The sequence below is a fragment of the Barbus barbus genome (genome assembly GCF_936440315.1).
Source record: "Barbus barbus genome assembly, chromosome: 35".
Lineage (NCBI taxonomy): Eukaryota > Metazoa > Chordata > Actinopteri > Cypriniformes > Cyprinidae > Barbus > Barbus barbus.
The window spans coordinates 12,001,897-12,018,467 of record NC_136763.1 but is presented as its reverse complement, the minus strand read 5'-3'; the positions used below and the strand labels follow the sequence as shown (position 1 = coordinate 12,018,467).

The 16,571-nt window shown below is 44.2% G+C and overlaps 1 protein-coding gene across 1 annotated transcript; it reads left to right on the top strand.

Annotated features, from left to right (window-relative positions):
• Nucleotides 1-2,224: 2,224 nt before the first annotated feature.
• Nucleotides 2,225-7,722, top strand: LOC306854895 (OTU domain-containing protein 5-A-like). The gene is made up of 9 exons (XM_079393198.1): nt 2,225-3,011; nt 3,473-3,566; nt 3,981-4,045; nt 4,178-4,334; nt 4,444-4,592; nt 6,316-6,510; nt 6,591-6,798; nt 6,885-6,983; nt 7,075-7,722. The coding sequence occupies exons 1-9, from the start codon at nt 2,478-2,480 to the stop codon at nt 7,194-7,196; spliced, it is 1,623 nt and encodes a 540-aa protein (XP_079249324.1). The 5' UTR covers nt 2,225-2,477; the 3' UTR covers nt 7,197-7,722.
• Nucleotides 7,723-16,571: the final 8,849 nt, after the last annotated feature.

The window sequence follows — 16,571 nt, the reverse complement described above, 5'->3', positions numbered from 1 at the left end:
TTGTTCCCTTTAATATTTCCCTTGTCACCACAGTATCACCAGTTGAGCTTAAATTATAAATTCATGAATCCATGATGAAGAAGACTGTCCATACAGAGCCCCTTTGGAGAAAAAAAACTATAGAAAATTTCTTCCACCAGCATTTTGAAGGACTAAGTGTTTATATCTGATGTGCCCAATAAAATCAGACTTAAACTTGGGCACACATCAGTGAGTCACGTTTAGTTTCAGTTTCATCTCCATCCTTACCCCCTTATCCTAAATACATATCATAAAAGATCAAATGAGACTATCAGAGCTACAGAGATAACGTTGGGATCAAATGTGTTTCAACAGCTGGAGTGAACACTCTTTGAACTCTTTGCTTTTAAAAATGTGCCATAACTTTGTTTCAGAATAAATGTTTTAAGTGTCTTGTGTGCAGTCCTCATAGGCAATATCCTGTATTCTTAAACATATTTATTAAAAATGATAGATTACCAAGAAAAAGCAATGACAATCTGTAATGAAACAACAAAGTTTTGATCAGAGATTTTATGTTTCCTTGAGCTTACCAAGAGATACTCTTTTGAAACAAAATATATTCTATTGATGGGTATTTATTGGTTCATTTAAATTAAAATCATAACATTTTAGAGACTGAGATCCTTTTATTGTCACATGCAACTGGCTTTCAGAGTAGTCACTCGTATCTTGGTAAATGCATTATTGTTCAATTACTTGTATCACTTCAAGAAGCAGTTAATATTAAATGATGACCATGCAGTTATTGTAAACTCAGGTTCTAAGTAGGCTTAGTTAGCCTTGATGAATTTTGTGGGTGTTTTCATTTAAGAGATATAAAAGAACACTGGAATAAAAATGTATTGATTGAATGCATGCTGGAAAAATGATTTAATAAAAGCCTGAAAAAAATAAGTGGAAATTGAAGAAATCATATGTTATTCTATAGAAATCAGTATGATTGTGAGAGTTTCTTGTTCTCATAGTGTTTTAAAACAAAATTAAATACAGTGGTTCTATTACTATATGAAAGCATCACTGCTGAACTAGGAACTATAGGCTTGGACTGTTTCTAAGCAATTTTGGGGCAAACAAAAAGAGAGAAAACATGCTTTCTATAGACATTAAAAGTAATGATAGAAAATTATTGTCATGTTTTTACAGTTTGATTGACTGCTGTATGATTTTTCCAGATCTTTTGCTGTACTGTATCGTATGCTGTGTGGGTGAGTGAAAAAGTGACATGACACACGGCCAAGCATGAATTAGTGCTCTGCAATTAACCCATCCAAAGTGCACACACACAGCCAGAGCAGTGGGCAGCCATTTATGCTGCAGCGCCCGGGGAGCAGTTGGGGGTTCGGTGCCTTGCTCAAGGGCACCTCAGTCGTGGTATTGAGGGTGGAGAGAGCGCTGGACATTCACTCCCCCCACCTACAATCCCTGCCGGCCCGAGACTTGAACCCACAACCTTTGGATCACAAGTCCAATTCTCTAACCATTAGGCCACGACTTCCCTAAATAGCTGAAAAATGTGGCAAATTAATAATGTGGTCAACAAACTTGGAACTAGTTCATAGCCGTGCAATTATAGAATGCTTGTGAACCAGAATCAAAATTCCGCAGTGTTGGTGAATGAAAAATATGAGACACACTTACTTTAAAGGCATAGTTCAACCAAAAATGAAAACTCACCCTCATGTCTTTCCAACCTGTATTGTTGTTGTTTTTTTTCTTCTGTTGAGCACGACAGAAGATATTTTGAATATAATTTGGATGACTAAATAGTTGACAGTAGCCAATGACTTCCATAGTATAAAAGAAAAAAAAGGAAGTCAATGGCTAACAACATTCTTCAAAATATATTTTGTGTTCAGCAAAAACAAAGAAACTCATCTGGAACAACATAAGGGTGAGTAAATGATTGCATTTGATGAATTTTAATTTTTGGATGAACTATTCCTTTAAATGTGAGTCAAATTTAACCCCAGGTCTATGTTCATTTTTAAATAGTTAAATATAAAACAGTTAAATTTAAAAATGTGTTTTCAATATATAACGCGAATCGACACGGTCACAAATATTGCCTCTAATGTGGTATTTCCTCACTGGAAACGGGTCAAAATCAGAGTTAAGTCAATAGAAGGGTTTATGCGGTAGGGGGCAGTGCAGAGCGATATGAGCCCATTTGTCAACACGAAGCAGCGCAAGCGTCGGAAGTGACGTAAGAATCGCGTTGTGATTTGTTGATGTTTGTGTCAAACTCTGTCGGTCGTTGTTACGAAAGAAAAACCTCGAAACCGAAGGAATAAAGTCGATCTGTGACGACTGTATTAATTCACCGACACCTCGTATTATGTTAGGACAGGTGTAGCCATACATGCAGCGAACAAACTATTCATAGACAAGCAAAACGGCCTTTTATTCTCTGTGTGTAACTCATAACAACACAAATCACCGCAAGCTGGCCAGCGATGACAATCCTCCCGAAGAAGAAACCGGCCTCTACAGCCGGTGGCGGTGATCATACGGACGAACCGGACAGACGAGGCGGCTCTGAGTCGCACACTCATCCCCTCGCAGGACGCTCGGGGTCCCGACCCAGGGCTTCTCCGCCGCCGTGGACATACCAGGCCACGCCACACACGTCCAGAGAGGAGCGGCGGATCGAAGCGAGCACTCGCCCGCGGCCGGCCTCCCCGCAGCCCGGTGCCGCTGGAGCACCGGTCGTGCAGTGCGAAGGGAGCGCGAACTCGGTTGTGGTCTCAGGTCGCGTCGAGCTGCCCTGCGGCGCAGGTGGCGTTGGAAACTGCTGCTCGGGACCCGGACTCAGCAAGCGGAGACGACAGGCGGTCTGCTCCACCGGTTTGACAGGTGGAGGGGGAAGAGGAGGAGGGGGCGGTAGTCCAGTCTCGGAACCCGAGGAGGGAGCTGGAGGTAACAACAGTGAGGATGAGTATGAGAATGCGGCCAGATTTCAGCTTGAGGACCCCGCCACAGTCGAGCAGGTACTGGATGCTGACATTTGGCAGGATACTCGGCAACACGAGAAACAGGTTGCCAGTTGTGTCATCCTCCAAAATGCATTGAATGCATAGGCGCTGTTCTAAAGCATAATAGAAAGGTTTAAAATTCCCTCTACATGTTCATTGTACACGTGTTTAATGCCATTCATTCTTGATAGAAAAGAAATAGAGATTCTCGTAAGATTTACATTACTCACAATTATGATATAAAAACTTGACATCATGAAATAAAAAATTAAATGATGCCTTAACCCCTTAAAACTAACTTTACATAATGAAAACAAAATTGAAATTGGATGGAAAGCTTGTCATTAATTATTCTTGAATCAACTACATGTTTTAATCAACTATCCTATTAATCTTTAAGTTCAAATACTTTTATTTAAAATAGTTTGTCCTCATTGTTCTATAATATATTTTCCTGGTTGCTTTTTGGCCTACAGCAAGAAGAATGGTTCGAGAAAGCCTTAATGGAAAATAAAGGCTATGAAATCAAAAAAATGAAGGAAGATGGAGCATGTCTTTTCAGAGCAGTCGGTAATATTTCTCTCCTGTATTTAGGAGTTATTTACTTGAAAGCTGAGTCAGTTTGCTTTTAGGACATATGCTGTGCTTTGAATTTGCTGAAATTATAGTTTAGCAGGGCAGATGTAATCATGTGGCTATTACAGTGCATAGGTGCCATATTGTGGCAAATGTCAGTTTTTCAGTCCTGAAGTATTCAAGGAAAATATTAAAACCTTAATTTAATAATCTATAATTTTGTATTGTTGTTGTTGTTGGATTACATTTTTATCTGTAAATATGCATAAAATTATTTTTAAAGTAATTATAAATGACTGGGGAAGTCATTAAAATTCATTGACAGTTGACAACTGTGTTATTTTAGCATTATTTATATATTAATAACGTTTTTCTTAATGTTTATGTGCTTTTTATCATTTTTTAAAGCTGATCAAGTGTATGGGGACCAAGATATGCATGATGTGGTGCGGAAGCAGTGTATGGATTATTTGGTGAGTCAGTTAAATATTTAAGAATAAATGATTTGCATTTACAAAATAGTTAACTTTGAAGTGTAAATTTGACCCTTTTTGATTATCGACCAAGGTGCGGTTTTGATTTTTTTGTTTATACTTACATTGCAGACGAAAAATGCGGATTACTTCTCCAGTTATGTCACAGAGGACTTTACCACATACATTAACAGAAAGAGGAAGAACAACTGTCATGGGAACCACATTGAGATGCAGGCCATGGCAGAAATGTACAACCGTCCAGTGGAGGTTTACCAGTATGGCATAGGTTAGTCAATGTCTGTTGAATTCCTGATGTGTTATTAGCTGTCAGTGGTATATGTTTGGAAAGAAGAGGAAATATGTTTTAATTTTATTTGAAAACTCCCATTTTCTAGAGCCAATAAACACGTTCCATGGCATGCAAGAGAATAATGATGAGCCGATACGTGTCAGTTACCACAAGAACATCCATTATAACTCTGTAGTGAATCCCCACAAGGCTAGTGTTGGGGTGGGGCTTGGCCTCCCCTCCTTCAAACCAGGGGTAAGTGTTGTAAATAATATATATTAGTGATGTTTCACGCAATAATGAAAATTTGCTGAAAATGTACTCACCCACAGGCCATCCATGATGTGGATGGGTTTTCTTCAGAAATTTAACTCACTAATGGGTCCTCTGCAGTGCATGGGTGCCATGAGAGTGAGAGTTGAACAGCTTATAAACAATGCACAAGACATTTATTGACGGACTGGGGTCCGCACTTTGTATCTCGCTTAATACATCTGAGATGATTTGAAAGATGCCAGATCTTCTAATCGTGATAACTGATCTCTGGCTAATTTGATTCTTCAAACGAATTTGCCGACTTGATTAAAATATCTGGATTAAGTCGTCTAAGATCAGTGCACGTTCTCGAGTTCCCTGAAAAGGGTAGCTGTATCTACACTCGAAACCACGATCAGCAATGCAGCGATTGGCTGGCAGCAAGACAGCAACGTAATGACAACTTATAATTAAAAAAAGACACCTGACAAAAAACTTGACGAATATACGGACTTTTATAAGGAAACAGCCAAGCGAACAAAACTACATAGATGTTATAATAGATAAATGAAAAGTGCACTGTTTCATTTTATTTTTTATTTTTTGCATGATTCCCAATTATTTATATTCACGATTTCTAATATTTGTACAGACGTTACATTTGATTTCAGTGTTGTAATTAGCAATTCATTTAATTAGATTTTTGAAACAGATTTGTTACAGGACAGCATTAATTATAGTTTCTTAAGGATCAAAATCAAGTTATTTGAATCTGCTGCGCTCCATCAAGCCACTCCCATAATAGCTGTCACCACTCAAATTAATGCACAGCTCAGATTAACTGTATAGCATGCGTGTAAGACTCCAATACAATTAGAAAGTAATTATTTTATCACTAATAAATCTTTCAATGAGTAAAACTGGCTGTGTCTATAGTATTATAGACTACACAACATTATTATATTGTTTTCAAATTAATTTTTTAATTATCATTATTTTAAATTATTGTCCCTGGATCAGTAGGGTACAATCTAATCTTGTTTACATGAAATACAGTGCCCTCCAAAAGCATTGGAACAGTAAGGCCAATTCCTTTATTTTTGCTGTAGACTAAACATTTGGGTTTGAATCTGTTAATTCTATCTGTTCCAATACTTTTGGTAACATGAAAAATGGGTGGGTTCAAATAAAAGGTGCTATCTTCTAAGTTGTGTATCAGATCCAGATGAAAATACCTGTAAATAAAAGCTGAAATGTTAATCTCTCATCTCATATTCATCTTTTGATGTCAAACCCAAATGTTTTCAGTCTACAGCAAAAATAAAGGAATTGGCCTTACTGTTCCAATACTTTTGGAGGGCACTGTAAGCCTGCTCCCGAGCAGGTTTAAGTTTATGGACCTGTTGCTATTGACAGCAACTCCGGGATGAGCTTCGAAGAACCAAACAATTCAAGATCATGCCAAATCGTCAACAATAAATTCCAGCAAACTGAGTTATTGATTTACGAAGAACGGGTCCCTGGTGTTGTGTAGATTACTTGTGGATTGTTGTGATGTTCTTATCAGCTGTTTGAAATCCCATTCTGACGGCACCCATTGCACCCACTGCAGAGGATCCATTGGTGAGCATAATGTAACGCTGAATGTCAAAAAACAGGGTGAGTACATTTTAATTTTTGGGTTAACTGTTGCTTTAACATCTGTTATTTTGTCTCTGTGTAGTACGCTGACCAGTGTCTCATGAAAAACGCTATTAAGACGTCTGAGGAGTCTTGGATTGAGCAGCAGATGCTGGAGGACAAGAAAAGAGCAACAGATTGGGAGGCCACCAATGAGGCCATCGAGGAGCAGGTGGCTCGTGAGTCCTACTTGCAGTGGCTTCAGGACCAAGAGAAGCAAGCAAGACGAAGCAAGACGGTATGAAACCATCCCAGCCATCCTAATCAAAGCAAGTTTAAACTACTTTGAAACATTTCCCTCTCTGCTTTTCCATTCAGCCTTGTAAAGCTAGTGCCACCTGCAGTTCTGCCACAGCCGCCACATCCAGCGGCTTTGATGACTGGGGATGCCGGTCTCCCCGCCAGCGCAGCTCTGCCCCCTCTCCAGAGCATCCAGGTCCGGCTCACCCTGAACCCCCTGTCAAACCTCCCTCTCCAGCTGGAGCTTCACTGTTTCTTCCCAAACCCCCGTCACCATGTGCCCCAGGTCTGTATGTGTATGCATGTCTTCTTTGCTTATGTTAATGCACTTAGCTTGCTTACTAACTGTTTTTTCCTGGATTTCTTTTCAAGGTCCAAGTCATCAGTCTTCTGCCAACTCTTCCCTGGTGTCTCTCTACCCAAGCCTGGGCTACAGGACTCTAATGCAGGAGATGTCACCTGCTGCCTTTGGTAAGGCATTACGTGCTTCAGTATAAATGCTTGTTGATGTATACTCTCTTTAAACAAGCTTACTTAATTAGGTGGATGTTTTAATTTTTAGGTTTAACAGATTGGGAAGACAATGACGTTCTGGCCTCAGTTCTGGCTGCTTCACAACAAGAATACCTCGACAGCTTAAAGAAAAATGCAATGCACAGAGAATCTTCTCCAGACTGCAGTTGATACATTAGACAGCACAACTTGCAGCACAAACCACAGAACAGCTGCATTTCTATATTTCAACACCTTGCAATGTTTCTTCCTCTCCCATCTTTATAAATACCACTGTATTTTTTTTTCGCTAACTCATTTTCCTTAATTTCATTAAGATTCATGGACCTAGTTAGGCATGTTTAAAAAAAAAAACATTAATATTAAAAAGTACATCTCAACTGTTTATTATTATCAGGTGTTTTCATTATTTGAGCAAAATAAATTATACTAATTAGTATAAGAATGTTGAAAATGTTTCAATATTGACCAATGCAGTACAGCAAGCTGCAGGTTTGGGTTATTTAAAGATGAACAATAAACAATTCAAATTGCTTCAATGATTGTAAACTGTCCAGAAGTTTTTAGTGAAAATTGAGGTTTCATTAGTTAATACTAGACATAGCATACTATATATCACATATCCATATGTATATCTCTTTGAGTAAAGTATAAATTGTAAATATTGTGTAGCTATATAAATGTATAAATTGTATGTAAACAAATGTCTCTGTGTGTGTGTATAGATATATCTATGTATATATATATATATATATATATATATATATATATATATATATATATATATATATATATATATATATATATATATATATTGTGACGAGTGTCCCGAGTCCACATCAGCGTTGTCCTGGAAACACACAGTTCACAGCTCATCACGGGATGATCGGCCACACCTGCGCCTCGTCAGCCGGGCTGGATATAAACAGCGTGCCCACAGAGGAAGGTTGAGAAGCCTCTCCATGAGACAGAGACCTAATCCTCTGTTCTCTTTCTCCCGCCAGACAGCAGGGTGTGACCGATCTGCTCCGCCATGAGCACTGCATGGACTCACCCACACCTGGACATGTTTGAGAGCACCGCCACACGGAAGACCGCCATCACCGTCCACGTATTTGCACTGTTGTTAATAAAACCCCCACTCTGGGACCTTCACCTAATCTTTGCTTGTCGCGTGTTCCTTCCACCCTGCCACACTGGTGGAGAATGCGGGCATATTAGTATGAGGAACACCGACCAGAGCTCTCCCGGCAACGCACTAATTTTTCCTTTTTTTTTTCTTCTGTTTTCCTTGTGCCAGGCGTCCACTGCTCCCCATTCTCCGACATGGACGAAATCCTCCAACGACTAGCGGAGGTCAGCATCCGTCAGCAACAGATCACGGAGCACCTTGCTGCTCGCCGCACAGCGGCCGCGCAACGTGTTCTGCTACCCTATCCTCGGGCGAAAGTCACGCAACTGTTGCCGAAGATGACCGCTGATGATGATGTTGAGGCGTTTCTCCAGATGTTCGAAACCACAGCAACTCGGGAGGGCTGGGAGAGTGACGACTGGGCGCGGTTGGTGGCGCCCCTTCTTACCGGCGAGGCTCAGCGAGCCTACTTCGCTCTGCCATCGGAAGTATCAAGCAACTACGGCGAGCTTAGAAAGGAAATCCTGTCCCGTTTGGGGCTGTCTTCGGTCTGTGCAGCCCAATATTTCCACGACTGGGAGTATAAGCCGCCGAACTCTCACGCCTCGCTCGGCATTGGCTGCTCGACGGAGAACCCACAGCAGCCCAAGTAGCGGAGCACGTCGTCATCGACCGCTTCCTCCGGGCTCTTCCGAGGTCTCACCGCCAGGCTGCCGGCATGTGGAACCCCACCACCATGGCCGAACTCGTCGAGGCAGTGGAGCTGGCGGATGCTGCCCAACACCGGGATGCTGGGGAGCAAGCGAGGCCGTTTCCCCGGAGGGTGGTCCAGGAGCGACGGGCACCTTGCGACCAGTAGGCAGGCCGGCGGCTCCCACTCCAAAGGACGAGCCCATGCCCACAGCGGACCCCGCATCCCCCGCGCGGACCTGGCTGGCAGGCTGTATTGTGCATCACGACCTACCCACGGGGTTTCCCGAAGAAGAGGTGAAAATCAACGGCCATCCTTTCCCAGCGCTTCTGGACTCCGGCAGTGCGGTCAGCCTTGTTCAGTCCCGCATCCTCACGCCCCGCGGGGACACCAAGGCTACCCTTCCGATCACGTGTGTGCACGGAGACACACGACGCGTCCCGACTGAGAGAGTGACCGTCTCCACTTTCCCTGGCACGTGGCCGCTGGAAGTGGGCATGGTAAAGGATTTACCGGTCCCCGTCCTTATTGGAAGAGATTGGCCAGGGTTTGACCGCCTGCTGGCCTCCGCCATACAGCCTGTCACCACAAAAGGGAGCCACCGCCGGAAAAAGCCGGCGAAAGGAGCCCGTCGTCACCCGGCCTTAATGGCCTCGGACAGCGGGAGAGATGGTTAGTCCCCACATTCTAACGCTAACCTCTACCAAGATCTGTTTCAGCAGGTGGTCGAGGGTGGGTCATTCGCCAAGGAACAGCGTGAGGACGATCGGCTGAAGCGCTGTTGGGCTCAAGTGCGCGTGGTAGACGGTAAGGAGACTCAACCGGGCCCCCATCCGCTCCCGCATTTCATCCGAAATGGCCTGCTCTACTGTGTCGCGCAGCGAAGGGGGGAGAAAAAAAATGTTGTTGGTGGTGCCCCGGACGAAGACAGAAACGGTGCTAGAGTTGGCCCACTCGCACCCGCTGGCGGGACACCTTGGGGCTGAAAACACCACCCAGCGAATACGTGACCGCTTCCACTGGCCGAGGTCAAGCGCTTCTGTCCGACCTGGCAAAGAACGTCTCCGCGGAAGCCTCCCCCCGGCCCGATGATCCCTCTGCCCATCATTGAGGTGCCCTTCGAGCGCATTGGGATGGACCTAGTGGGGCCGTTGCCTAAGTCTGCCTGGGGCCAAGAACACAATCCTCGTGATTGTGGATTATGCCACCCGGTACCCCGAAGCAGTGCCTCTCCGGAAGGCCACCACCAAGGCCATCGCCCGTGAGCTCTTCCTGCTCTTTAGCCGGGTCGGCATCCCCAAAGAGGTACTGACTGACCAGGGAACTCCCTTCATGTCCCGGCTAATGGCTGACCTGTGCGCTCTCATCAAGGTGAAGCAACTGAGGACCTCTGTGTAACATCCCCAGACCTTGTAGGACCTCTGTGTAACATCCCCAGACCTTGTGCCTTGTAGAATGCTTCAACCAAACCCTCAAACAAATTCTGCGGCGAGTGGTAACCGAGGACAAGCGGGACTGGGATCTCATGCTCCCCTACGTGCTGTTCGGGATACGGGAGGTTCCTCGGGCGTCAACTGGCTTCACCCCATTCGAGCTGTTGTTCAGTTATTGAGCACGTGAAGGAGATGAGGGAAAGGATTGACCGGGTCATGCCATTAGTCCGGGAACACCTCGCAAAGGCCCAACAGGCATCCACAGCTGTCGGCGGCTCAGAAGACGGAGCTGCAGCACCTGGTCGATCAGTTCCCCCGATGTGTTCTCCCCAAACCCCAGGCGGACTCCGATCCTCCAACACGAGATCCACTTACCAGCCGGAGATCCACTTACCAGCCATCGTCCGGCAACGGCCCTACCGCGTCTAACCATCTAATAGTTCTTGGTCCAGCCCTATCGTCATGGTACCAAAACCCGATAGCACCCTCCGCTTCTGCAACGACTTCCGCCGCTTAAACGAAGTTTCGGAGTTCGACGGATACCCAATGCCTCGGGTGGATGAGCTCGTCGATCGCCTGGGAAGGGCCCAGTACATCTCCACGCTGGACTTGACGAAAGGATACTGGCAAATGCCCCTCTCCGAAGCAGCCAAGCCCAAAATGGTGGACGCTGGCAGTACCGGACCCTTCCCTTCGGCCTGCACGGGGCTCCGGCCACGTTCCAGCGCATGATGGACATCCTACTGCGGCCCCACCAGTCCTACGCCGCGGCATACCTGGACGACGTGGTCATCCACTCGGAGCGTTGGGAAGACCACCTAGACAAGATCACCAGCGCTCCAGACATGCGTAATCTCTTCAGATCATTTAATTCTCTCCTCTGTCCCCCTCCTCCACCTCCCACCACTCTGATAACCGCTGATGACTTTGCCTCTTTTTTCACAGACAAAACTAGAACAATCAGCAACCAGTTCTCAACTCTGCAGGACCTCCGATCAACCACATCCACCGCTCCAGCTCCCATCTTCTCCTTCAGTCCTCTCACCGAGGCAGAAGTATCCAAACTTCTCCTCTCCAGCCATCCTACAACATGTCCTCTCGACCCGATCCCCTCACATCTTCTCCAAACAATCTCTCCCACACTCTTACCGGCACTCACACACATTATCAACACATCTCTCCTCACAGGCATCTTCCCCACAGCATTCAAGCAGGCTCGGGTAACCTCACTGATCAAAAAACCTACATTAAATGTTTCTCTTTTAGATAACTACAGACCTGTCTCTCTCCTTCCATTCATAGGGAAAACACTCGAACGAGCTGTCTTCAACCAGCTCTCGCGGTTTCTTTCACAGTACAACAAGCTGGATGCTAAACAGTCAGGTTTCAGGAGGGGCCATTCAACAGAGACTGCGCTACTCTCAGTCACTGAAGCCCTACGAACTGCAAAGGCTGATTCCAAATCGTCAGTCCTCATTCTGCTGGATCTCTCTGCTGCTTTTGACACTGTCAATCATCAGATTCTCCTGTCTACACTCTCTTCACTGGGCATCACTGGAATTCCACTTCGCTGGTTTGAATCCTATCTCACCGGTAGATCCTTCAGGGTGGCCTGGGGAGGGGAGGTATCCAAACCACATCAACTGATCACTGGAGTTCCTCAGGGATCGGTTCTTGGACCCCTCCTCTTCTCCACGTACACTACATCGCTGGGTCCCATCATACATGCACATGGCTTCTCCTATCACTGCTATGCCGATGACACGCAGCTCTATCTCTCTTTTCAACCAGATGACCCAACGGTAGCTGCACGGATCTCAGGCTGCCTGGCGGACATCTCGGCATGGATGAAAGAACATCACCTACAGCTCAACCTGGCAAAGACGGAACTTCTGGTCTTCCCTGCCACTCCGACTCTACGGCATGACTTCACGATTCAGTTCGGCTCATCAATGATTACCCCATCAACTTCGGTCAGAAATCTTGGTGTAATCTTTGATGACCAGCTGACCTTCAAAGAGCACATTGCAAAGACTGCTCGTTCCTGCAGGTTTGCACTACACAACATCAGAAAGATCAGGCCCTTTCTGACAGAGCATGCTGCGCAACTTCTTGTCCAGGCCCTGGTTGTTTCTAGACTGGACTACTGCAATGCTCTTCTGGCTGGTCTGCCATCAAACGCAATCAAACCTCTACAAATGATTCAGAATGCAGCGGCACGACTGATCTTCAACGAGCCCAAAAGAGCGCATGTTACACCACTCTTCATCTCCTTGCACTGGTTACCAGTGGCAGCTCGCATCCAGTTCAAGTCACTGATGCTTGCGTACAGATCTACCACAGGCTCTGCACCCTCCTACTTCCACTCACTATTACGAACCTACATCCCCTCCAGAAGTTTGAGATCTGCTAATGAGCGACGCCTTGTGGTACCATCACAGAGAGGCTCAAAATCACTCTCCAGAACATTCTCGTTCACCATTCCTGGCTGGTGGAATAATCTTCCCACCCCTATCCGGAACGCCGGATCTCTGGCAACCTTCAAGCAACAACTGAAAACTCATCTCTTTCATCAGTACTTGACTTCATCCTAAAAAAAAAAAAAAAAAAAAAACTTTCCCTCTATCTTTCTTTCCACCTACTAGTTTGTACTTATTTGAACAATGACTGAGACTTGGTGTTACGAGCACTTCCTCTGTCTGACTGCCTCTTCAAGATGAATCGCTTTTTGTATTCCCCAGTTGTAAGTCGCTTTGGATAAAAGCGTCTGCCAAATGACTAAATGTAAATGTAAATGTAGACCGTCTGCGGAGGGTGTTATTGGAGCTGCGTAGGGCTGGGCTTACCGCCAACGGAAATGTCACCTGGGCCTGTCCGAGGCAAAGTACCTGGGATTCCAGGTCGGGCGGGGCTTCATCAAGCCCCAGGAAAAGAAGGTGGAAGCAGTCCGGTCCTCCCCGAAACCCAGCACGAAGTCCCAGGTACGAGCCTTTTTGGGGTTGGCAGGGTACTATCGCTGTTTCATCCCTAACTTCTCCTCCTTAGCCGCCCTCCTGACAGACCTGACCAGGAAGGGGCAGCCAGAAAAGGTGTGCTGTACACCTGAAGCCGAGGGGGGGGGTGAGTGTGATGAGCGTCCCGAGTCCACATCAGCGTTGCCCTGGAAGCACACGTGGAGCACCTGTTCACAGCTCATCACGGGCTGATCGGCCACACCTGCGCCTCGTCAGCCGGGCTGGATATAAACAGCGTGCCCACAGAGGAAGGTTGAGAAGCCTCTCCATGAGACAGCGACCTAATCCTCTGTTCTCTTTCTCCCGCCAGACAGCAGGGTGTGACCGATCTGCGCCGCCACGAGCACCGCACGGACTCACCCACACCTGGACACGTTTGAGAGCACCGCCACCGCCCACGTTTTTGCACTGTTGTTAATAAAATTCACCTAAGCTTTGCTTGTCGCGTGTTCCTTACACCCTGCCACAATATATACATTATATTGCCAAAAGTATTGGGTCACCCCCTTCTAATGAACAGGTTTGACTACTTTAGTCATTTCCATGAGTACAAATCTTAATATTTAAGCATCTAATGATAGTCTAGGGAATTGTGTGCTTCTAATATTATTGCAACAGTTTGGACAGGGCCCTTTTCTATTCTAATATGACAGTGCCTCTGTGTATAAGGTAAGGTTCAAAAAGAAATGATTGATTCAGTCAGTGTGGAAGAACTTGACTGGTCTGCATAAAGCAAAGTCCTAATCTCAGCTGAACACCTCTGTTGTGACTTTAAATGCAGACCTTGAGCCGAAAACTCATTACCAAACAGCAATGATTTGTACATACACTATATGGACAAAAGTATTGGGCCACCCCCTTCTTTAGAACAGAAGAAGGCACTTCCAAAACTGTGGCAACAAAGATGGAAGCGTAATTCACGTATTTAAAAACTATTTCCATCTCTGTTGCAACAGTTTTGAAAGTGTCTAAAATTACTGTACAAGTCATTGGTGTTTGGTGATGAGTTTTCGGCTCAATGTCTGCATTTAAAGTCACACCAGAGATGTTCAACTGAGATTAGGACTTTGCTTTATGCAGACCAGTCAAGGACCAGTCAAGTTCTTCCACACTGACTGAATCAATCATTTCTTTTTGAACCATGCCTTATCCACAGAGGTTATGTTAGAATAGAAAAGGGTCCTGTCCAAACTATTGCTATAAAATTAGAAGCACACAATTCCCTAGAATATCATTATATGCTTTAACATTAAGATTTGTACTCATGGAAATTACTAAAGTAGTCAAACCTGTTCATTAGAAGGGGGTGACCCAATACTTTTGGCAATATAGTGTATATTACATAATATTATATAATTATAATACCTTAACACCCAATATAACAATAATTCATTACAATATAAATGTAATTAATTATTATTATTAACACCTTATTTAATTCACCTGATGGCTATGTGATATTAAAATCCTGGTCACACACATTCTGTAGAGTATAGTAAATTATAGTGTGGTCTCACACTTCTTATTACAATCAGGTCCGGAAGTATTTGGACACTGAGTTTTTGTACTTTTGCCTTTATACACCACAACAATAGATTTGAAATAAAACTATCAAGACGTGATTGAAGTGTAGACATTTAGCTTTATTTTAAGAGGTTCCACAAAAATGTGACATTTACCATTTAGGTGTTACAGCCATTTTAAGCAAAGTAACTCAAGGTGCTCAATAGCATTTGGACAAAGTGACATAATTGTAAATATAAGCATAATTTTAATCCATGGATGAAAATCCTCTGTAGCCCATGGACATCGCCAAATTCTGAGTTTTGATGCTTTGCCAGGTCTTCAATGCAGCCACCTTGAGTTGCTGGTTGTTTGTGGGTCTTTCTGCTTTCAGTCTTGTTTTCAGTAACTGAAAAGCATACTCTTTTGGATTGAGATCAGGTGACTGACTTGGCCATTGAAGAACATTCCATTTCATTCCTTGCCTTCAAAAGGTCTTGAGTTGCTTTCGCAGTATGTTTAGGGTCATTATCCATCTGCACTGTGAAGCAGCGTCCTATCAGTTTTGTAGCATTTGGCTGAATGTGAGCAGAGAGTATAGCCATAAAGACCTCCGAATTCATATTTCTATCAGCAGTTACATTATCAATAAACACCAGTGAGCTCGTTCCACTGACAGCCATACATGCCAATGCTATCACACTGCTCCACCATGTTTGACACTTGATGTGGTGTGCTTTGGATCGTCAGCTGTTCCTTTCTTTCGCCATACTCTTCCCATCAGTTAAAGTCAAATGCTTTCCTGTTCTTGACACTTACCAGTGGTTTGCCTCTTGTTGTAAACCTTCTGTATTTACATAGATTTTGATAATGATGTGCCAAAGAGTTTTCTTAATTTCTTTTAATGTTATGACAGGGTTTTTCTTCACCAAGGAAAGGATTCTGCGATCATCCACTTTAGCTGTCTTTCGTGGTCTTACTGGCCTTTTGATGTTGTAGAGCTCACCAGTGCTTTCTTCTTTCTAAAGAATGTCAACCGTTGATCTGGCCACACTTAAGGTTTGTGCTGTCTCTCTTATAGATTTATGCTGTTTTTTCAGTTTAATGATGGTCTTCACGTACATCGAGATCTCCTTGGACTACATATTGGTAACACCAGTCAAACAGCTTCCAAATGTAGCGATGGGACAATTGATGCAAGGGCTCAGATGCTCTGACTCAGTTTTCATTGTGCAGGCGCCTGTACCATGAAGGTAGATGAACAAATTCAGAGTTACAGGATTAGTTTGGAGTTGACAAAACCAAACCACTCTAATCCAGCTTTATTGGTACCATGATGCTGATCTTCAACTCTCTAAGTCAACTCAGCAGTGTTGCCAACCGCTTTCAATTGAAAGTAGCTAAAACTGGTAGCTAAACGTCACTAGATGACATCATAATGCCAACTTCACTGATCTATATAAAGATGAATCGAGATCAGTGGGCAAGATGAGAATGTAGATAAGGTTTGTCCAAGAAGTTGCTATATTTGTCCCTAAACTTTTGAAAAAAGTCTCAAAAGGGGTGGGGAAGCCACTAAATATAGCTACAAAATAGCTAAATTGGCAACACTGCAACTCAGGCTTTGATCCTGAGTTTGTGGAGCACGTGCACATGAATGTGTGACATCACTGGCGAACAGCCAATCACGAGCCTTGGTTAAGGTTTTGCTAAAGGACTTTGAGATATGATTAATTTAAATGCATTCACAATGAAAAAAGTACTTGTTCATGA